The following is a 20379-nucleotide window of genomic DNA, read 5'->3' on the forward strand; positions in this document are numbered from 1 at the left end:
CGATGCTAGTTCGGACGAAATCGGTTCCAGTGGACGGCCCACCTACAGTTGCGTAGTACTGTGCATTTTTAATGAAAGTGAGGTTATGTTTTATGAAAGTGATTTTAGATGATACAATAATAGGAATTAGATAACACACTATATTTATAATAATTGACCGAGAGAAGTGAGGTCTAAGATTCAAGTCGCCGGTTTGGTAATTCTCTTAATGTTTAAATGTTTATATGTTACGCATTTGCGGCGAAACGCGGTAATAAATTTTCATGAAATTTGACAGATATGTTCCTTTTTAAATTGCGCGTCGACGTATATACAAGGTTTTTGGAAATTTTGCATTTCAAGGATAATATAAAAGGAAAAAGGAGCCTCCTTCATACGCCAATATTAGAGTAAAAATCAGACTAGAATTATTCATCATAAATCAGCTGTCGAGTGGATTATAAATTGCATGCAATGACGCAATTCAATATCTCAATATAACTTAGTGAAAAAACAGCTGTTGAGTGGACTATTAATTGCATGCAGTGAGGCATGCAATTGATAACTTGAAGTAGGCCAATATTAGATTAAAAATCAGACTATAGAGTTATTCATCATAAATCAGCTGTCTAGTGGACTATAATACTACCCGTTCAAAAACATCGAACATCTTGAAACTGTATCTTTCCATCAACGTTAGTAGACAGTTGACTATAATACTACCCGTTCAAAAACATCGAACATCTTGAAAATGTATCTTTCCATCAACATTGTAGACAGTTGCAGCCAGACCTGATAACAGCGCTCACACTCACATTCCGGGACGACACGTTACGTTACGATAGGATAGAAAGCTCTATGTTTATTTCGGATTTTTTCTAGACATTTTAAATTGATAAATTATTTATTTATTTTTGAGAAAACATAACAACAGGTCAATGTAACTTACTAAGCGCAAGGTCTACTGTTCACTGAACTACTAGTTATTCTTGACAGCTTATATATTTTTCTCAACTAAACCTTTTAGGCGTGGCCAGTAAAACCAGAGGTTTTTGTGTTGCAAAGACCATCAATCTTCGAAAAATTAATAAACCATTCCATCGATAGGTCAATAATATTACAAACAAAAAAGAATTATTACTAAATTTAAAAAAAAATTGAAAACATTAGTACTTCTTTTTTTTAGATACTTTGATTAATTTCAGCCAATCACGCTATTTCCAAGTGTCAAAATAAGTCTGTCTAAAAGAAAACAGAATAGAAAGGGTACTAGTAATTTCTAGCTATAACGGGCGTTAGCTAGTTCCTACTTTTGACTCAAGGCCAAAATCTTTGACCGTTTGTTTGTTTGTTAGTGTGTACGTTCTACAATATAACTTTCTCTTTGAACAAAAGCTTCTAGGGAGAGCAAAATATAATATTATTAGTATTTCATACTAATGTGGGACAATTTTTTCCAGATAAACTCAAAACACCATAATGTTATTTTTTATTAAACTTGAAACTATTATAAATTCAAATCACTAAACGTCTAAATTATACAATGAGGTATCCTAAGGCTCAACTCACACTTATGCGACTCAAGTCGAGAAGAGACTGTGACTCTAGTCTCTTCTCGACGCAGCATGTGTTTTCAAATGGCGACACTCAGACCAGTTGACTCTAGTCTCCGCCACCTCACGACTGTGAGACTGAGTCGAGCGTCGACTCGACATGTTGGTCGAGCCTCGACTTGAGTTGCGTAGTACCGTTGATTTTTTAATGAAAATGCGATTATGTTTTATGAAAGTGATGTTTTATCATTTTAGATAAAACAATAATAAGAACTAGATAGGACAATATATTCATAATAATTATTACAAAATTTGTTACATGCGAAGTAGTAACGAATTGGATCTTATATTTTTAATAAAGTGAGGTTAGGAATGGAGTAGCATGGAACTGAAGTAGTGACAATGAGCAAGAAAGTCGTAAGGTCGAGAGACTGGAGTCGTACGATTTGAGTCGAGGTAGTGTGAGTTAAGCCTTAGTCGTAACTCAAGTATTGTACAGTGGAATAATATTCACCATTGATGATAATTATCAGAATTGATAGAGATAGAAGAAATAAGGCTAGATTAGAGCTTCTTCTCTCCCGAATTTTCATTGATTGTGGAAGAGGGTTTCTCTGTAAAGAGGTATTTTACTTCGGAGGACCGCGGGCATAACATAAAACAATATAAATAAACAATTACTTGCAGAGACAGTGATGAGCGACATGTAGACGCTTGTACACTATTTTCTCTTTGTTTTATTTTGTGTTAAAATTTCTAGTTTTTTCGAAATTGAATTTAAAAGTGGACTACGACTACGCCCCGTTTCGGAAAGCCAATTTTCTGACTCCAGCTGTTTAAAGTCTAGAATTCAGCTAAATCCCGAGCTCGGGAACTTACCCTTAATCCTATTATATAAGCGAGCAATTTCTGTATTCATATATCTGGTTATTTATGTTTAATGGATCTCGAAAACGGCTCTAACGATTTTCACGAAATTTGGAACATAGTAGGTTTATGATATAAAGATTCGATTGCACTAGGTCTCATCCTTGGGAAAACTCGCTGAACTCCATTAAAAGGATAACTCATCCTTGGCTGAAACAGCTGTGGATAGTAAAACAGTGAGTGAGCGAGTGAGTATGTGAAAAATAAAAATATCGCATCCCCAAAATTCATAAGATGACGTATAGCCAGCTGTGAAATATAAACACGATCATTTTAGAGAATTGTGTTTTGTTTATCAATAAATAAATAACTAGCGATGCTCGGTGCCCCGATATTTGAATCACTTCTAACTCTAAATAAACACTTAATGTTGGGACAAATATTGTGTAACTTATAGAAAATTTCTACAAAGGTTATGCTTTTTCAGATATTTTTTTGTGAGTAATGCAATTTTATGCTTTTCAGACATTTTAATCGTTCGCCTGAACCGTTTGGATGAGAACGTGCAGGAAATTCTAGTGGAGAAGAAAATCGATTTGCATTTGACGAGTGGGGTTTGGCAGCACCTGGCCATCAATGTCAAAGACAACTTCCAGAAGCGAAAAGTTAACCTACAGGTCAGATTTCTAGTCAGTTTTCAATCACATATTAGCGAGTAGTTATATTTGACTTAGTCCCGGTTGCAGAAAAGCCTGTTAAAATTCAAACATGATTAAATTCTACGAGAATCAATCACGGAAGATTTTTTTTTAAAAAAGGCTTCTCTGATTGGTTCTGGTGGAATTAATCACAATCAATGTTTTTTTATTCTTTATCGATTTATACGATAAGTACATCATCGATATAATAGGGGAGAGAAAAAATAAGGTAACCTTTTGCTATTCCTCTCCCAAATTTAGATAAGTTTACCCATAGTTCGAAATATGTTAAGTATTATAGTTGTTCACTCCACAAAATTTTCAGTCCTTAATTATTTTCATAAAGTAGATTTTAAATCTAGATGCTTCAAATCAAACATAGAAGAAATATTTAACCGGCTTTTGTGCAACCGGTACTAAGTGCCTGTTAAAATTTAAACATGATTAAATCCCTCGAGAACTAATCACGGAAGACATTTCTGGAGAGAAAGCTTCTTCGGTTCTCGTGAAATTTAATTATGGTTAAACTTTAGCATTATTTTGTGCTACCGACTCATAAACTGGATTAAATTAATGTTAAGTTTCCTCTGTTCTAATGCGATTCATTATGAAACGCATCTGAAAGTCGTGCCCCAATTTTCCCCCTTTTCTAATAAGTTTTCATAATGTCATTTCCAACGAGAGCGTATTTTCGTGATCGCTCAGTTGAAGAAAAGTGAGTTTTGGGCTTGTTGTGAAATTTTTTCTTATAATCGACTTATAGATTGTACGCTTTAAACGAGAATTTCATAGAAATATAAGTAAAAACCTAAGTAGCCATTTGTAAAATTGTTTACTTACAAGATGTTTTGGCTATGATGCCATTATCAAGTCATCAAGTTTTTTTTACAAAAGGGTACTTAGATTTTTATTTTTATTTCTATGCGCCCTAACGAAAAAATACAATTTGATGAGAATTTCATACAAGAAAATTATCTTGGAGAAAACTATCTTCATTTATTGATACAAATTGCCTTCCCACAAACTAATTTAGAATAAATGCTTTGGAAGAAAATTTCACTACTTTTTTACTTTCCTTGCCCTATTACCATAGGTAAGGAAAGTATTTCTTTCCGAAAAAAATTAAGGTACCCCAATTTTAAGGTCCCCTGAATCCAAAAAAGTGTGTGTGTGTGGTGTGTGTGTGTGTGTGTGTGTGTGTGTATGAGTGTATGTGCGTCTGTGTACACGATATCTCATCTCCTAATTAACGGAATGACTTGAAATTTGGAACGTAAGGTCCTTTCAATATAAGGATCCGACACAAACAATTTCGATCAAATGCGATTCAAGATGGCGGCTAAAATGGCGAAAATGTTGTCAAAAACAGGGTTTTTCGCGATTTTCTCGAAAACGGCTCCATCGATTTCGATTAAAGTTATACCTGAAATAGTCATCGATAAGCTCCATCAACTGCAACAAGTCCTATATCTGTAAAAATTTCAGGAGCTCCGCCCCATCTATGCAAAGTTTAATTTTAGATTCTCAATTATCATGCTTCAGATACAATTTAAACAAAAAAAAATCGAGTGGAAAAGATTCAGTATGAGAATCTCTACAACTAATGTTTAGTAAAATTTTCACCTAAAATTGAAAATAAGCACGAAATTCGAGAAAATGTGATTATCCAATCGCAGACTGTTGGCAACTGTTGATTCTATTAAATGAATCACTATGAAGAGATAGCAGACCTCGTATGTCTCTAACGTTGTTGTCCTGTCACCAGCTGGCTCAGATCTTGTTTATAAGTAGACTTGATATGCGCGAGTACACTAGCGTCAGGTGATCAATTTTCATAACGGCAAGGAAAGTTGTGTGAGTGCGCCACACCAGATTTTTTTTACTTGTAGAGAATTATCTTCATTTTTTATTGATTCAAATCGCCTTCTCACAAACTACTTTGGAATATAACCCATAGTTGCATAACAGTCGGTTAACTTTTAATCACGATTTAGTGCTATATTTTAATCGTGATTAGCGCTAACCGATGGGCTTTGGTTGCAAAAATCAGAAATTTCAAGCGATAACGCCGATTAATCTAATCGGCGTAAAAACTGTTAATTCTGATTAGTTGGCACCATTTTAACCGCGATTAGCTAAAACAAAGAAAATTTGGTTGCACAAAGGTAAAAATCGAAAAATAACGCCGGTTAAACTAATCTACGTAAAATATTTTTAACAAACCGTTCACGGGGAATTAATCCAACTAACGCCGGTTAGATACCTACTGATAGCTGTCTTACAATTATTAGTTTTTGGTAAAAAAACTAAAAAAATAAAGTATGAGTAAATATATAAATGAATTTCATCCGTTAATAAAATAGAGAAGTGTATTTAGCTGATATTAGTATTTAAAATTAGATTCTGATTTTTGAGTTTAGTTCTCGATGTGTTGTCGTCTACAGATAGCACTTTACACTGGTGACAGACAGAGCATTCTTATGGCGCATGTCTAATGAATGGCCACCGCTTCAATAACATAACCTCAATTTTGTGCTATTTGTTCAGAATAATAACATCTGTTGGTTAAATAAGAGTGTTGCCGGATTGTGAAACGGTTAAAATCTTGGTTAGTTAACCGGTAAACTTGATCGGGATTAAAAACTAACCGATCTTTGTGGAACAGAAATGAATCTGTAAAGACTACCATGTAAAATTATCATGGAGGGACTCTGTGAAACAAATTTTCTATCAGCTAGGCATATTGACAGTCTATGGGCAATACATTTTTGTCGTCATAATGTACTTTTAAAAAATCACTGATTTAGAAAAGAGAAGTAGTATTTCACACGCATATAATACTAGATCAGGAAGAATCGTACAGAGACATAATTTAGAATTTTTCAAAATGAAGACAACTTTCATGGGAGATGAATATTTTAACATGCTGCCCTGAAATTTATAAAGTCCATAGAGGATTTGACGATTTTTAGAGCTAAGCAGAAGAAATATCTGATAGAATTGTCCTTTGAAGAATTTTTACAGATTTGTATGTGAAGAATTTCTTATTGTGTGTTTTGTTATTTTATTATATACTACCTGGCCCGGCGAACTTCGTACCGCCAAATAGTTAATGACTGAGGAGGCGCGATGCGGCATTTTGCATGAGAGGTGCTTCTTGCTTATTGGTTTAAATGGAAGCACTCACAAGCACTGACGAACACTTCGTCAATTGTAGGGGCATTGACACGTCTTGGGTGTTGTCCGGCAGGTGTATTATCGGCTCTGATGACAATTTTGTGGTAATCAGATGGCATGCGGTCTAGTGCAGTCTTGAATGATGCAATCAATGCATTGTGTTGATGGAAAAATATTTGGAGTTGTTGAACAGTTGGCCTTTTTACTGAAGTGTTGTGTGCACAACGCTGATTTACTTGTTTTACTGAATCGCCCATAAAATAAATTTGCAAAAATTTGTAGTCACTATCTGTTATTGGCAATAGGGAACCAGTTCGGTGATAAATTTGTCCCTGAATGTTGAAAATAGGCTCAAATCTATCCTGAACAATTCTTGTTTCCCCAAATGCTGTCATTTGAAAGGAAAGCAATTGTTGTATTGCTAGATATTTTTAAAAAAATGTTTGGAGTCTGCTCTATTTCCGGAAACCAATGAATGAAGTGGTTCTGGTGGTGGAGTCAATTGATACAATTTGACTTCACTATCAATTTGGCAACACAATCCGGGTGTTCATTTATATACTTATATGCCCCACAGTACTGACACACAATATCCATTGTGCCAATAGCAACAATTGGCAGTGAACTGTACTCGATTGCCGAGTTATAGTTTAATGCAGCTCGCTGGGAATTGAATGGTATATCTCCTTGCTGCTGATTTTCACATGCATATTCTAAATTTACAGCATTTCAAGCTATATCCTTCAAATCAGTTTGGACGTCGTTAGTACCGCGGCATTATTAAGAATTAAAATTTTGTGAATCAGTAGAAAGAAAATTGAAAAACAGATCGATTAATAGTAAATCTGAATAAGTAACTGAATATATGTGACTAATAACTAAAATATGTAATTACTAAAATTAATAATTTACTAAAAATCAATTAATTCTGAACACCGAAAACAGCACAATTATTCGAAACAAAGCAATCTCTTTAGAGCATGTAAGAGCCTGTTCACATGACAGCGATTCACGCTCGGTTGTCGCGCGGTTGACCAACCGAGCGGTTGCCAGGTATAGGGAAACACATGGTGCCGTACACATGCATCGCTCGGTTTTAGTAGTCGCCGGCGAATCGCGGCGGTTGTAGTTTCCAGTCCAACCGCTCGGTTGTCGCTCGGTTGCCGGTCGGCTCGATGTACTAGAGCAGGCATGAGAGCGTACACATGTCTTCAGTCAACCGAGCGGTTTCGATCAGAGCAGTAATATATGTTAAAGAGTAATTTAGTGATAAAGATTGAGTACATAGATTTTGTACCTAGTAATTATTTATCATAACCGAGCGCAAACCGCTCATGAATTGCTGTCATGTGTACGAGGCTGGCTAACCGAGCGATTTGCCAATCGAGCGACAACCGAGCGTAAATCGCTGTCATGTGAACAAGTCTTTAATCTGAAGTCGCACTGCTGGATAACTACACACAATCATTTTGTTTTTAGTCGGAGCGTTTAAAATAAAATACATGGGCGGTTATGGAGCAGCATACACTCTTGTCTACTATCTACCGACGGCTGTTGTATGACGCAGTGATTATAACAGCTGATTTTTATTTATGTGTGTGGCCAGCTCACAAATCTTCTCCCATGAGGATTACATGTAAACTTTGTAGGAAAGAGCCCTGAAGTCGGATTATAGATTTGGTAGGCCATAAACCTGGTCTTGAACAAAACGAACACAACTAAAAAAAAACATCAAATTCGGTGCACACATGAAAAAGTTATTGAATGTCAAAATTTGAGACTCGATTTTTATTTATATAGATAACGTTATGTATCTGTACATTTGTTGAATAAAAATATTTGAATTGAATTGAAACTAACGCCGATTTGTTAATCGGCGTGAATGTCCGTTTTTAACAGACGTACGTGCAACTGGCTCTTAGTTTTAAAAGTGAATTTTACTACATTTACTTGCAGAGAATTATCTTTATCTATTGATTTAACAGGTTACATTGATATTCAACGGCTGCCATGAAGTGCCGGTGGAGTTGTCGTTTGTCGGACTGCTGATACGCAAGTCGCGCTGCACCTGTCTACTAGTTGGCCACAACAACAACAACAGTAGAAGCAACAACAGCAGCAGCAGCAGCAGTATACAGGGTGGATGGCAGTTGGGCAACCTGTTGATGTTCCGTTGCCCGGTGTTCAGCAAGGAGAAGGCGACTTGCCTGATGGCCTACGGGCCTGACCACTGCTACCTAATTGAGACGGAAGTCGGCAACACTAGGCCAAGCATGGCCAGTGTCTTCAGCAAAGGCCCGTTGTCGGCCAACATCGACTGGGACGCCATTTTGAACAATCAAACTGACATGATGAGGGAGTTGCAGGTGAGGAAAATGCTATAGTCCACCTTAACAAGTTTAAAAAACATTCAGAGATTAGAATAGAATAGAATAGAAAAATGCTTTTATTCTCCATTAAACTATAAATACACAATAATTAAACACACATTTACGGCTTGATCACACGATCGCCAGCCGGAAAGTCGGAAAACATGCGATTGTGGAAAATACATAAATATGATCCAAGTGTATAGTAAAATACAGAAAATATACGAAATAATGATGAATCAAGTAGTCACACAGTAAGCAATATAATGTATAGTGTAATGATCTAGTCAGTAACGTGAGTGAATATACAATGAGAAAGGTTGAATCCTCAAATTGAAACCAACTCAAAATAAAAAACAAGGCTTGAACTAAAATAAACAGAATGTTGAAGAGAGCAGAAAACAACAATTACAAGTGATACCAAAAATCAAGTAGTGAGTGCCTCGACAAAGTAGCCAATGATAGCTCTACCAATTAAATTCCTGGGTGAGAACATGTCTGTAATTCCAGGCTTCTCTACAGTAAGAGGCTAGTTTCTTCCAATCTTTGCCGTTCATGTACATGGTAACCTCTTCCCTTGATTGTTCAACAATATCAAACCATTTCTTCCTCCATTCCTTCAAACAAGGGCACCGAGCAATGAAATGGAATACATCCTCAGCCTCCTTCAGATTGCACATCGAGCAAATATAGTTCCCATCAGCTACCCAAGGTTTATAGTTCAAATGGATTAGCTCACCCCTTGCCTTGAAAATCCACCTCATAACCCACATTTGGGTGTCCTTTCCAATGTATTTCTTGTCACTCAGCTCAAAATCGAGAGTCCTGTACAACGCATGTACAACAACATTCAGAGATTATTTGTTCTGCAAAAGCGTACAGTAAGATTTTTAGCAAATTTAGAAAATGAAATCCATGCAGAAGCACTTTTAGAGATCTTAGGCTGCCCACTTTACCATCTATATATCTATTAAGTCCTACTTTTCACTGCAGATAGAATTGGTACCTTAAAAAAGAATTCAGAAGTTCATAACTATTTTACACGTGGTAGTAGAAATCCATTCATTGAACATCATAGGTTAAAATTTTCATATAAGAGTCTGATTGTATAAGGCTTGCAAATTTTCAGCAAGCTGCCTAAAAATGTGTCAAATTCAAATAACTTAGGCCTCATTATAAGAGAGATTTGTATGCATTTCTGGTTGACAAGGCATATTATAGTGTTGAAGAGTTTTTAAATGATAGGGTGTTATAATTTTTCAACTGTAAAATTACAGTTATTTGCATGTTAAGTGTAGAAGAATGTTATAATTTATGTGACATGCTATGTTTTTTTTAAGCTTCTGTTATTCTATTTATTGTAAAGGGTTGTAAAGTGTTTTGGCTTAATAAAATTGAAAAAATAGATGTAAACTACTGCATGTCGGTATTAAGCTGATAAGGCAGGGTATTAATACCTTGCATAGTTTCACGGGTGTTTCGAGGAATTAATATATTCTAATATTATTTAGAGGCCCTTTAGCCTCTACATGATAATCATGTCAAGATTATTCAATGACAATTGTATTGATCTCAAAATCGCACCAAATTTGAGACATGCACTATTGTAGGCTGGTACTGAACTCATTTCTGGAATTAAAGGAAGATTTTTCATAACGTTGCCGATCCTCCCTCTTGTCAATGCCTCTATAGACGGTAGCTGATACAGGTTTATTGATGTAATATTAACTGTTCATTCTCGTTCAAAATAATCAATTATATCTTATTGAGCAAGAAATTATATTTGTCAACAATTTCATAATGGATTTTAATGATTAAGATGAATTATTTTGTTAATTAATTATTAATTCCACATTGTTAAAAGACGATCTGTCGACAGAGCAAAGCGAGAAAGAGATAGCGCTATCTGCTTTGTTGAATGATAGCAATAACATTGCTAACCAAACACTGCCATTATAAAGTGGACCTTAATTATGAAAATTCATCATGAAATTATTAAAAAATATAATTCCATGCTTCATAAAATATAATTGAATATTTTAAACGAGAATGAAGAGTTAATATTACATCAATAGACCTGTAGCTACCGTCTATAGAAGGCATTAACAAGACAGAGGATCGGCAACGTTGTTCTATTTTTCTCCACTGCCATTATAACTTGGACCTCACTTTATATTCAGAGATGATTGTGAAAAAATTCTATTTTCAGATATGATTGTACAATTTGCAATTCTATTTCTTTACAGGAGAGTCTGTTATTGGTGTATTCTGCAAGAACACCTCAATCTGTTTGTGTATATCCACAAGTTGTGCCAAATAATACAGGTATGTTTTCAAATACGTTGTTTTTTGGTCCTCCAAAATTATTTATTTAAAATGTGAATATTTCCTATTTTAGTGATAATAATGTGAAATATTTCTTATATGTTTGGTTTTGAATCATTTAAATGAAAAAATCTACTTTTTGAAAATAATAGAAGACTGAAAAAAGTGAACAGCTACAAAACTCAACCTATTTCGGACTATGTGTAACCTTATCTAAATTTGGGAGAGGAATATCACAAGGTTATCTTATTTTTTCTCTCCCTATCATTTTTGATGATGTACTTATTGTACAGGGTTGTGCAGAGGAAACGCATGTTTTTCGAACAGCCAGTACTCGTCAACGTTAGAGGGTATTGCCCTGGAACGAATGTTTACAGACGACCCATACTATGCCATTTCAGTTGCTATGAGCGTTGGAACGTACAACATCGTGTGTTCGCTGTTAAGCAGTTTTTTTTTTAGAAACAATGAATCTGTAGTCACAGTGCAACGCTTTTTCGTCAATATTTTAGAGTTGAGGGTCGAGGTGCAATGCCCGATCGAAATACTGTACTCCGATGGGCTGCAGCGTTTAGGAGTACTAGTTCTGTGATGAGAAAGAAACCACCTGGTCTTTCCCGTTCAGTTCGTACTTCTGAAAATGTAGACCGAGTCAGTGCGGTCGAGTCGATCGTCTAGGACTAGTAACAACTGCCGTTCTGACTCGGTCTACACTTTCCGGGGAACGGGGAAGACCAGGTGGTCTCCTTTTTCCTCAGAAAAAGGTCCACCTTTTTGGGATGGTCCATCAGGTCAGCTCCTTTTTCATCAGAGAACTAGTACTGCTAAACGCAACCCATCGGAGTACAGTATTTCGATCGGGCATTGCACCTCGACCCTCAATTCTAAAATATTGACGAAAAATCGTTGCACTGTGACTACAGATTCATTGTTTCTAAAAAAAAACTGCTTAACAGCGAACACACGATGTTGTACGTTCCAACGCTCATAGCAACTGAAATGGCATAGTATGGGTCGTCTGCCAACATTCATTCCAGAGCAATATGAACTCACGTTGACGAGTACTGGCTGTTCGAAAAACATGCGTTTCCTCTGCACAACCCTGTATGAATCAATAAAGAATAAAAAAGTAGTGTGTTGTGACAGTTGGCAATGAATTGATTTGTGCGCATGCGCGTAGGAGTGGTAGGATCGCTGCTAGCAAGTCAGGTTGGGTTTCGCGTGGTGGCTGTGGACGGTCGCGCCGCCCAACAGCTGCCCATGTGCCTCAGTCCGGCTGTGGTCGCCCCCGCGCTCCGCCCCACCCTGCTGCACTCCTTCCATCTCGCTTCCAACTCCATCGGCGGTGTCTCGCTCTTTCTCTTTCTCTTTGCCAGGGTAAGTAGTCATATCATTCATTTTATTACTGAGAGAGAAAGAAAGAACTTTATTATAATGTAGCATTCATTATTTATTTATTTATTTATTAGGTTAGCAAAAAAATACAAGAATCGGAAAAGAAAAAACAGGCTATTGCCTAAAACTTCTTCAATTTCCTTATTTAGTTTTAAATTGTCCAAATATTATAGGTTATGTCCATTCAAATTTCTACACCAAATCACAATCTAAAATATAAATTAGAATAAAACAAACAATTTTAAATTTGGATGGATTAATAATGAAAGTTTCTTAAAAACATGAAACAAACTATAAATTCACAAAATAAAGAATAAAAACACTTAAATTTTGAGCTCGAAAATATCACATTCACCTTAGCTATATAACAGCTGTAACAAATGTTATTGGTGTTAATTATTGGTGTAATGTATAATATACTAGTAGATAAACCAATAAATTATGAGTATCGTCTCTTCATGATATTAATAAGCGTTCTATTATTATTATTCATTCGTTTATTATACAGGATTATTCTAAATGATGGACCCATTTTTAAATATTCATTAAATATCTATGTTTTAACTCGGATAATTGGAAGGATAAGACCATAGAGAAACAATAGCGTAAGTAGATATCCCATGGTATAGGGCGTTTATGTCGCAACGTTTACTGTTATCTCAAGCCGATTACTGTCGATTTTTACTGTTTTGACCGGGTAAGAGTGTATGAACGGCACAATATGAGAGACTACCAGCGTCATAAAGCTTCACAGGAAAGAATTACGTGGACTATCAGCTTGAGATAACAGTAAAAGTTGCGACATAAACGCCCTATACCATGGGATATCTACTTAGGCTATTGTTTCTCCATGATAAGACTTTGATATTGTCAATACCACTTTAATTTATTCGAAAATTAATTCATAATACAGAACCAGGTTTCATGGTAATACCATAGAGAAACAATAGCATAAGTAGATATCCCATGGTATAGGGCGTTTATGTCGCAACTTTTATTGTTATCTCAAGCCGATAGTTCATGTAATTCTTTCCCGTGAAGCCGTGTGACACTGGTAGTTTCTCATATTGTGCCGTTCATACACTCTCACCCAACAAAACAGTAAAATTCGACAATAATCGACAGTAATCGGCTTGAGATAACAGTAAATGTTGCGACATAAACGCCCTATGCCATGGGATATCTACTTACGCTATTGTTTCTCTATGGTAATACCTACCACATCTTCAGCTGTTCCTTCAACAACAACAAACATATTAGTTCAGCTGAAGATGTGGTAGGTATTACCATGAAACCTGGTTCTGTATTATGAATTAATTTTCGAATAAATAAAAGTGGTATTGACAATATAAATTTCTCATTCTTTCAATTATTGTGTTATATTTATTGTATATTGTTTTTTATTATTATTATTTTTATTTCATCCCAAACATCTGAATAATCAGACTGGGGATAAGTCAAAAAGAGCAACCTAAAGGAGGTTCTCAACACATATCATGATACATTAAAATACTGTAATTATACAATAGTCACATGAAATATTAATAAATATATATAATATATATATATATATATATATATATATATATATATACAGTATATATAAAAACGCAGTTAGTCAAGATTACCTATGTACAAGGACCTGGGAAGAATCAAAGACAAGGAACAATAATATATCACTCCTGCAGAAACTCATCCACAGAATAGTATGGCCTTTCAAGTAACAACCTCTTTACATTCCTCTGAATCTTCGTAAGTCCGCCATGTCTCTAATATCCTGAGGTAATCTATTATATATTTTTGGGCCCATATATTGCGGAGATTTTTCAAACATGGCGGTTCTATGAGCAGCCACTGATAGGGAGGCTGAGTGCCTTGTATTGTAACTGTGGATTTCATTATTGCGGGTGAAGTTTGGTAGGTTTTTGTGAACGTATGAACAGATCTCCAAGATATACAGTGACGGCAGTGTAAGTATCCTGCTACTCAGGAATAGTTCTCGACAGGGATATTGGGGGGGCTTAATAACTCTTAATGCTTTTTTCTGAGATCTAAATACTTGGATGAAGAATTTTGATCTTCCCCAAAGGGTTATGCCATACTTGAGGAAAGGAAAAAGATAACCGTAATATACCACCATTAGGGCTTTGAAGCTCAATGTGTTTTTGAGCACTCGCAGAGAGAAAATAGCCGAGTTAACCCTGGAGCATATTTTTTGAGTGTGTACTGACCAGTCCAATCTACTATCTAGTGTTACTCCTAGAAGATCAACAGCAACGCTCTGCTGGGGTACACTCAAATCGGCCAACTCATTAAAGTTTCTGGATGCAAAATGGGGGGGTTGGAAGGTAATGAACTTGGTCTTACTTGAGTTCATAGACAGACCATTTGCAGCAAACCATTTCTTGATATTCAGTAGCTCTTCCTGTGTTTGGGTTACTACAGCTCTCAAACTTGAATTAGTGATAATAGATGATGTGTCATCGGCATACTGAATAAGTGGCTTAGTAGAGCAAGATGACAGATCATTTATGTATATAATAAATAATGTGGGACCAAGGATGGAGCCCTGTGGTACACCAGCATTGATTACAGCCCATTTTGATTGATAATTTTATTGTCATGGTTATTAGGGTGGCCTGCATCCTCTCTTTCAAAAACGAATTGAACCACCACAGTTCCCTTCCCCGAATGCCGTATTTTCTCAACTTTTCAACAAGAATATCATGATTTACGCAATCGAATGCTTTTGACAGATCGCATAGCACTCCACACACCTGCTGGGAGGCGTCTAAACTTGCCGACACAGTATTGAAAAATTTTATTAGAGCTGCTTCTGTATCAAGTCCCCTTAAGAAGCCAAATTGTGTTTTTGAGACTATATTATTCACTCTCATAAAATGAAGAATTTGTTCATTAGCTGCCTTCTCAAAAAGTTTGGAAAAGGCTGTGAGGATGGCAATGGGTCTGTAATTGTTCAAGTCCTCTTTGTCATCTTTCTTGAAAATAGGTCTTACCAGTGCATACTTCATTTTATGAGGGAACTCGCCAACAGTAAAAGACTGGTTGAGGATCCTGTTTTTTGGTGTGTTGTGAATAAGTTGAAATTGAAATGAATGGAATGATTGCAGGTAGTGGAGCTGGAAGCAAGTGAGGAGACCCAAGCGAGGGCTCTGCTCCTTCTGCTCAGAGTTGTCAACAGTAATGCCGAGTTCTATTCTCAGTTTTTCTCGCAAGAACAAGACCGTCTGCTCACTCTTGTGCTCACGTCATCACGATGCAAATTGGGCCTCCATATTCTCAAGGTTTGACTTTTTCATGTCAATTTAAAAACATATTTAACATGATATAAAAGTTTATGATAAAAGAGATGAGTTGAGACCCGTACATGTGTTTGTTGCTACATCAAAGGGTTGCCTAGGGTGGTCCAGGGGAAAGCTGCTGTTTGTCTCTATGCTGATGATGCAAACATCATCTTCTCGGGTGAATCCATTGAAGAGATTGAAGCAGCATCCGCTGTTGGCTTGTATTCTATTAATAAATTTCTAAATAATAGGAATCTTCTTTTAAACGCCAGCAAGTCTATTGTAGTTCCTTTTTCTACAAGGCAAAGAATTAATCATTGGTCCCCAAATGTTGAAATAAATGGCGAAACCTTAGAATTAGTGGATGGCACAAAATTCTTAGGCCTTGATATTGATAGCAGCTTATCATGGGATAAACATGTTTCTCAGGTTGTAAAAAAGATATCCCCCGGCCTTTTTGCTTTGCGGCAATTGACAGATATCTGCAGTATCAGACAATGAAATCCCTGTACCACTCTTAATACATTCTCATCTGGCATACGGACTTGCTATCTATGGAAGTACAACCAAGAGTAACCTTGATAAGATACTATTACAACAAAAAAGAGCTCTCAGAATAATAATGAAGTTAAAAAGATTAGACTCAGTAAAACTCGTTTTTCCACAGTTTGGAATCTTAACAATCTATGGGCAATATATTTTTGACGTAGTCATGTACTTTAAAAAATGCTCGTCAACAGGATCAAGAAACGAAACACATGGCTACAACACCAGATTTGGAAGGATCGAGGAGAGGCATAGATTGGATTTCTTTAAGAAAAAACACTTTTTATGGGGAGAAAATTTTTCAATATACTTCCTAGAGAGTTGAAAGAAATAAAGGAGGTTGAATACCTACAAAAAAAATTAAAGGAATATTTGGTGGGACTATCTCTATACTCTTTGCAGGAGTATGTCAATTTGACTGTAAGATTTTAGAATCTTGTTTTTTATCAGAATTTTTGACTTCTGTATGTGTAAAGGATGATTTTGACACTGTTCAGATGTATTTTGTGCATTTTGATGAATAAAGAAATTTTCAATCAATCAATCAACCAGTAAAAAGTAGATACTTGATAGGCGACTGTCGGCCTCAGTAACAACTTTCCAACGCTTGTTTTGTAATCAACTTCTATATAAAATGAAATGCCAATTGAGTGTTTGCATCTCGAGGTACTAGACCACTACCTCCGTAAACAAAGCCGTAGCGCATTCGTGTGACGTCAGCACAGGTAGGAATCCTACACCAATAAAAATTCATTAAATTCTTATCTATATCAGCCAGTGTTTTTATTGGTGCAGGAGCCCTACCTGTGCTGACGTCACACGAATGCACTATGGCTTTGTTTACGGAGGTAGCGACTAGACCTGTTTGAGATGCTAATATCAAAATTGATTACAAAACTAGCGCTAAATAGTAGTTACTAAAGGGCACGCCACACCAAGCTCGCTACCGCGGCGGTAGCGAAGTTTTAAAAATCGCTAGCCATGTATTCAGGTTGCTTGCGCCACACCGAGCTCGCTACCGCGGCGGTAGTACGGCGCACTACCACCTACGACCGCCTGCTAGGCGATTCAACAAAAGTTCGCTGAGAGGTAGTACGGCGGACAAAGCGAGCTCAGTGTGGCGCGCTCAACCTGAATACATGGCAGGCGATTCGAAGAGGTAGCGCAGTGCTGAGTGCTGTAGTCACGCCCTCCCCCCACTACTAGACTCACTACTCGGAGACTACCGCTAGCGGACGTTTTTCGGTGTGGCGTGCTCAGCCGAGAAAACTACCACCAGCGGTACTACCTCGGCGGTACTGGCGAGCTTGGTGTGGCGAGTCCTTAAGGTCGACAGTCGCCTATCAAGTGACACATATTACATTACGGTATCGATGATTTATCAAAATTATAGCTTTGAAGTATATTGTACAATATTATGATAATATACAAGTTTATTAGGCTACATGAGAATTCTAAAAAAGGAATCTATATTAAAAATTCGACTGAGTCATTGTCAATATTGTAGAACCGTTCCATAATTGAATAGAAACGCAATATGTTGTCAAATTCTACACTTTTTTATTCGGTACACGACCATCGTTTCGTGACCACACAGTCGAAATTTTCAAGTTGACTAAAGCTAATGTTTACCTTAACCTTTTAGCTTTAGTCAACTTGAAAATGTGACCGGTGTGGTCAGGAAACGATGGTCGTGTACCGAATAAAACTGTGTAGAATTTGACAACATATTTGTGTTTTTATTCAATTATGGAATCTATATTTTCACATTCCATTAAAAATCCCTTGACATCTATCAAAAACCTTGATCGTATCTTGCATTGCCTTATCTCCAAGGGCAGCAGGTTTTAGAACTTTGGAGCTAAATAAAAAAATACTTCATGAAGTGACTTTTGTTTGGTTTAGGTATACAAGCTTCGTATTTATTTTTCAAATTACTGTTTTTCAAATTAAAATACTCATTTCCATTTATGCTTCTATCAAAGAAGTTCCTGAGTACTTTGTAGACATATAAATTTTTCAATCGAAGTATAGCTAATTTTCTAAAGAGAGGTGATGTTCTTCTTCTTCTTCTTCTTCTTCTTCTTCTATTCTTTTTTATATTTTCTTTTTCACAATGAAGCACAGATGTGTGCTCTAACTTTGCCTTGGAGGAGATAATGCGAAAGAAGGATTTCTGTGAAACAACTATCGGCCTCAGGGTTACAGTGTATGCTCTTCCCCACAACGCCAGACCATATTCGAGTTTAGAATTTATCAAAGCATAGTATTCAGACTTTAATAGAACGGAGTTACACACTGATCTTGAAAAATAGAATACTCTTATGTAGTACAGGGTTAGCCAGTGAAACGGGAAGATTTTAATAAGTAACTAATTCTTTAAGAAAATTAATTTTATTATTACTTCTTATAAATAATAAGGAAAAAGGTAGGCATTTACTGTACAATAAATAAAAATATTTTTTGAAAATAACATTTGTCAAATCTCCTCCATTGGAATCTATGCACTGCTGCAGCCGGGCCTGGAAGTTTCTCATGACATTTTGCAGCATATTGACTGTTATTCCTTCGATTTCGTCCCGAATTCGTTGTTTTAGGGCTGGGATAGTTCTAGGTGGATCGTTCTGAAAAACTCTTGTTTTTAAGTAACCCCATAGAAAAAAGTCGCAGGCTGTCAAATCTGGAGAGCGAGGGAGCCAAGGGATATCCCCGTTTTGGGAAATGACGCGGCCTGGAAACAAAGCATTCACAGCATTCATGGCAACTCTTGCAGTGTGGCTTGTTGCCCCATCTTGTTGGAACATTGTGTGTTCATTCACTGGAAAACGGGCGAGTTGTGGCGTAAGAAAGTTCTGGATCATTGCAACATAACGCACAGAGTTAACAGTCACAGCGCTTCCATTGATATCCTCAAAGAAAAATGGGCCTATGATTCCTCTTGCCGACATTGCGCACCAAACCGTCACCTTTTCAGCATGAAGATGCGTTTGATGAAGTGCGCCAGGGTTTTCCTCCGACCAGTATCTGAAGTTTTGTTTATTAACAAAACCAGAGAGGTGGAAATGCGCCTCATCGCTCATCCACAAGTTATTTACTTGGTTGACATTTTCTTCTAGTCTTCTGACCATTTCCTCACAAAATTGTAATCGTTTCTCATTGTTAGTTGGTTTGAGAGATTGCACAATCTGTATTTTGAATGGGTGAAAATGTAAATCATTATGAAGGATCCTTCTCACTGATGTGTTACTTATTCCAAGGCGTAGAGCATGTTGTTTGGCAGATCGGCGTGGACTTTTGAACACTGCATGCTGAACAGCAGCGATGTTTTGAGGGGTTCGAACGGTTTTTGCACTCCCACCTCGTTTTTTAGACGTTGATCCAGTTTGTTCAAGGTTGTTTATCCACGAACGAATTGCGTTATCCGAAGGAACAGGCCTGTTGCGCGGTATGTTGAAATGGCGTCGGAAATCACGTCGCGTTTTCACCAAACTCTCACCATTCGTATAATACGCTTTAACCGCGTAGCCGCGATGTTCACCCGTCCAACGATCCATCTCAACTAAATGGCTGGACAGTGGACACGCAGATAGACCGGAGCCGGCCATTATTACCCCCACCACTCACACTCCAACTGTAAAGACCATCTCAAATCTTCCCGTTTCACTGGCTAACCCAGTACATAGGTTTCTGCTTCAAATAGTTAAGATGCTTTTTCCATGTGACTTTATTATCTAGTACTAGTCCCAAGTATTTGATTTCTTCGACTTGTTCAAGTTGGGGGCAATCACAGATAGTGGTTTCAGTACAAGTTCCACGTTATAATGGCAGTGGAGAAAGATAGGAGAAAAACGTTGCCGATCCTCTGTTTTGTCAATGCCTTCTATAGACGGTAGCAGATACAGGTTTATTGATTTAAATAGAAATAGAAATAAAAATCTCAGTAGCCTTTTTTAAATTATTTTATCACAACATGTTTCAACATTGATGCCATTTTCAAGACTAGAAATACTGTACATTTAAAATGGCATGAATGTTAGGAGTACTTTTGAGTTTCTTTTCGCGTTTTAAATTTTTCAATTATTAATACAGTATTTTCAGTTATTAGTGATGATTTAGTGAAGTATTATTATTCAATTTGGTTTTCAACTTTCCTAAATTCTAAATT

General features: G+C 36.6%; 1 protein-coding gene across 1 annotated transcript in view; it reads left to right on the forward strand.

The window, feature by feature from the left end:
- The window catches only part of LOC111046960 (lysosomal-trafficking regulator), a 168987-nt gene that overhangs the window by 50712 nt on the left and 97896 nt on the right, over nt 1–20379 (forward strand). The window contains exons 13-17 of the mRNA XM_039429615.1: nt 2925–3076; nt 8260–8640; nt 10890–10968; nt 12149–12345; nt 15495–15668. Of these exons, the coding sequence (XP_039285549.1) occupies nt 2925–3076; nt 8260–8640; nt 10890–10968; nt 12149–12345; nt 15495–15668 (983 nt within the window). The remainder of the gene's footprint in view (nt 1–2924; nt 3077–8259; nt 8641–10889; nt 10969–12148; nt 12346–15494; nt 15669–20379) is intronic.

Source organism: Nilaparvata lugens, chromosome 5 (genome assembly GCF_014356525.2).
Source record: "Nilaparvata lugens isolate BPH chromosome 5, ASM1435652v1, whole genome shotgun sequence".
NCBI lineage: Eukaryota > Metazoa > Arthropoda > Insecta > Hemiptera > Delphacidae > Nilaparvata > Nilaparvata lugens.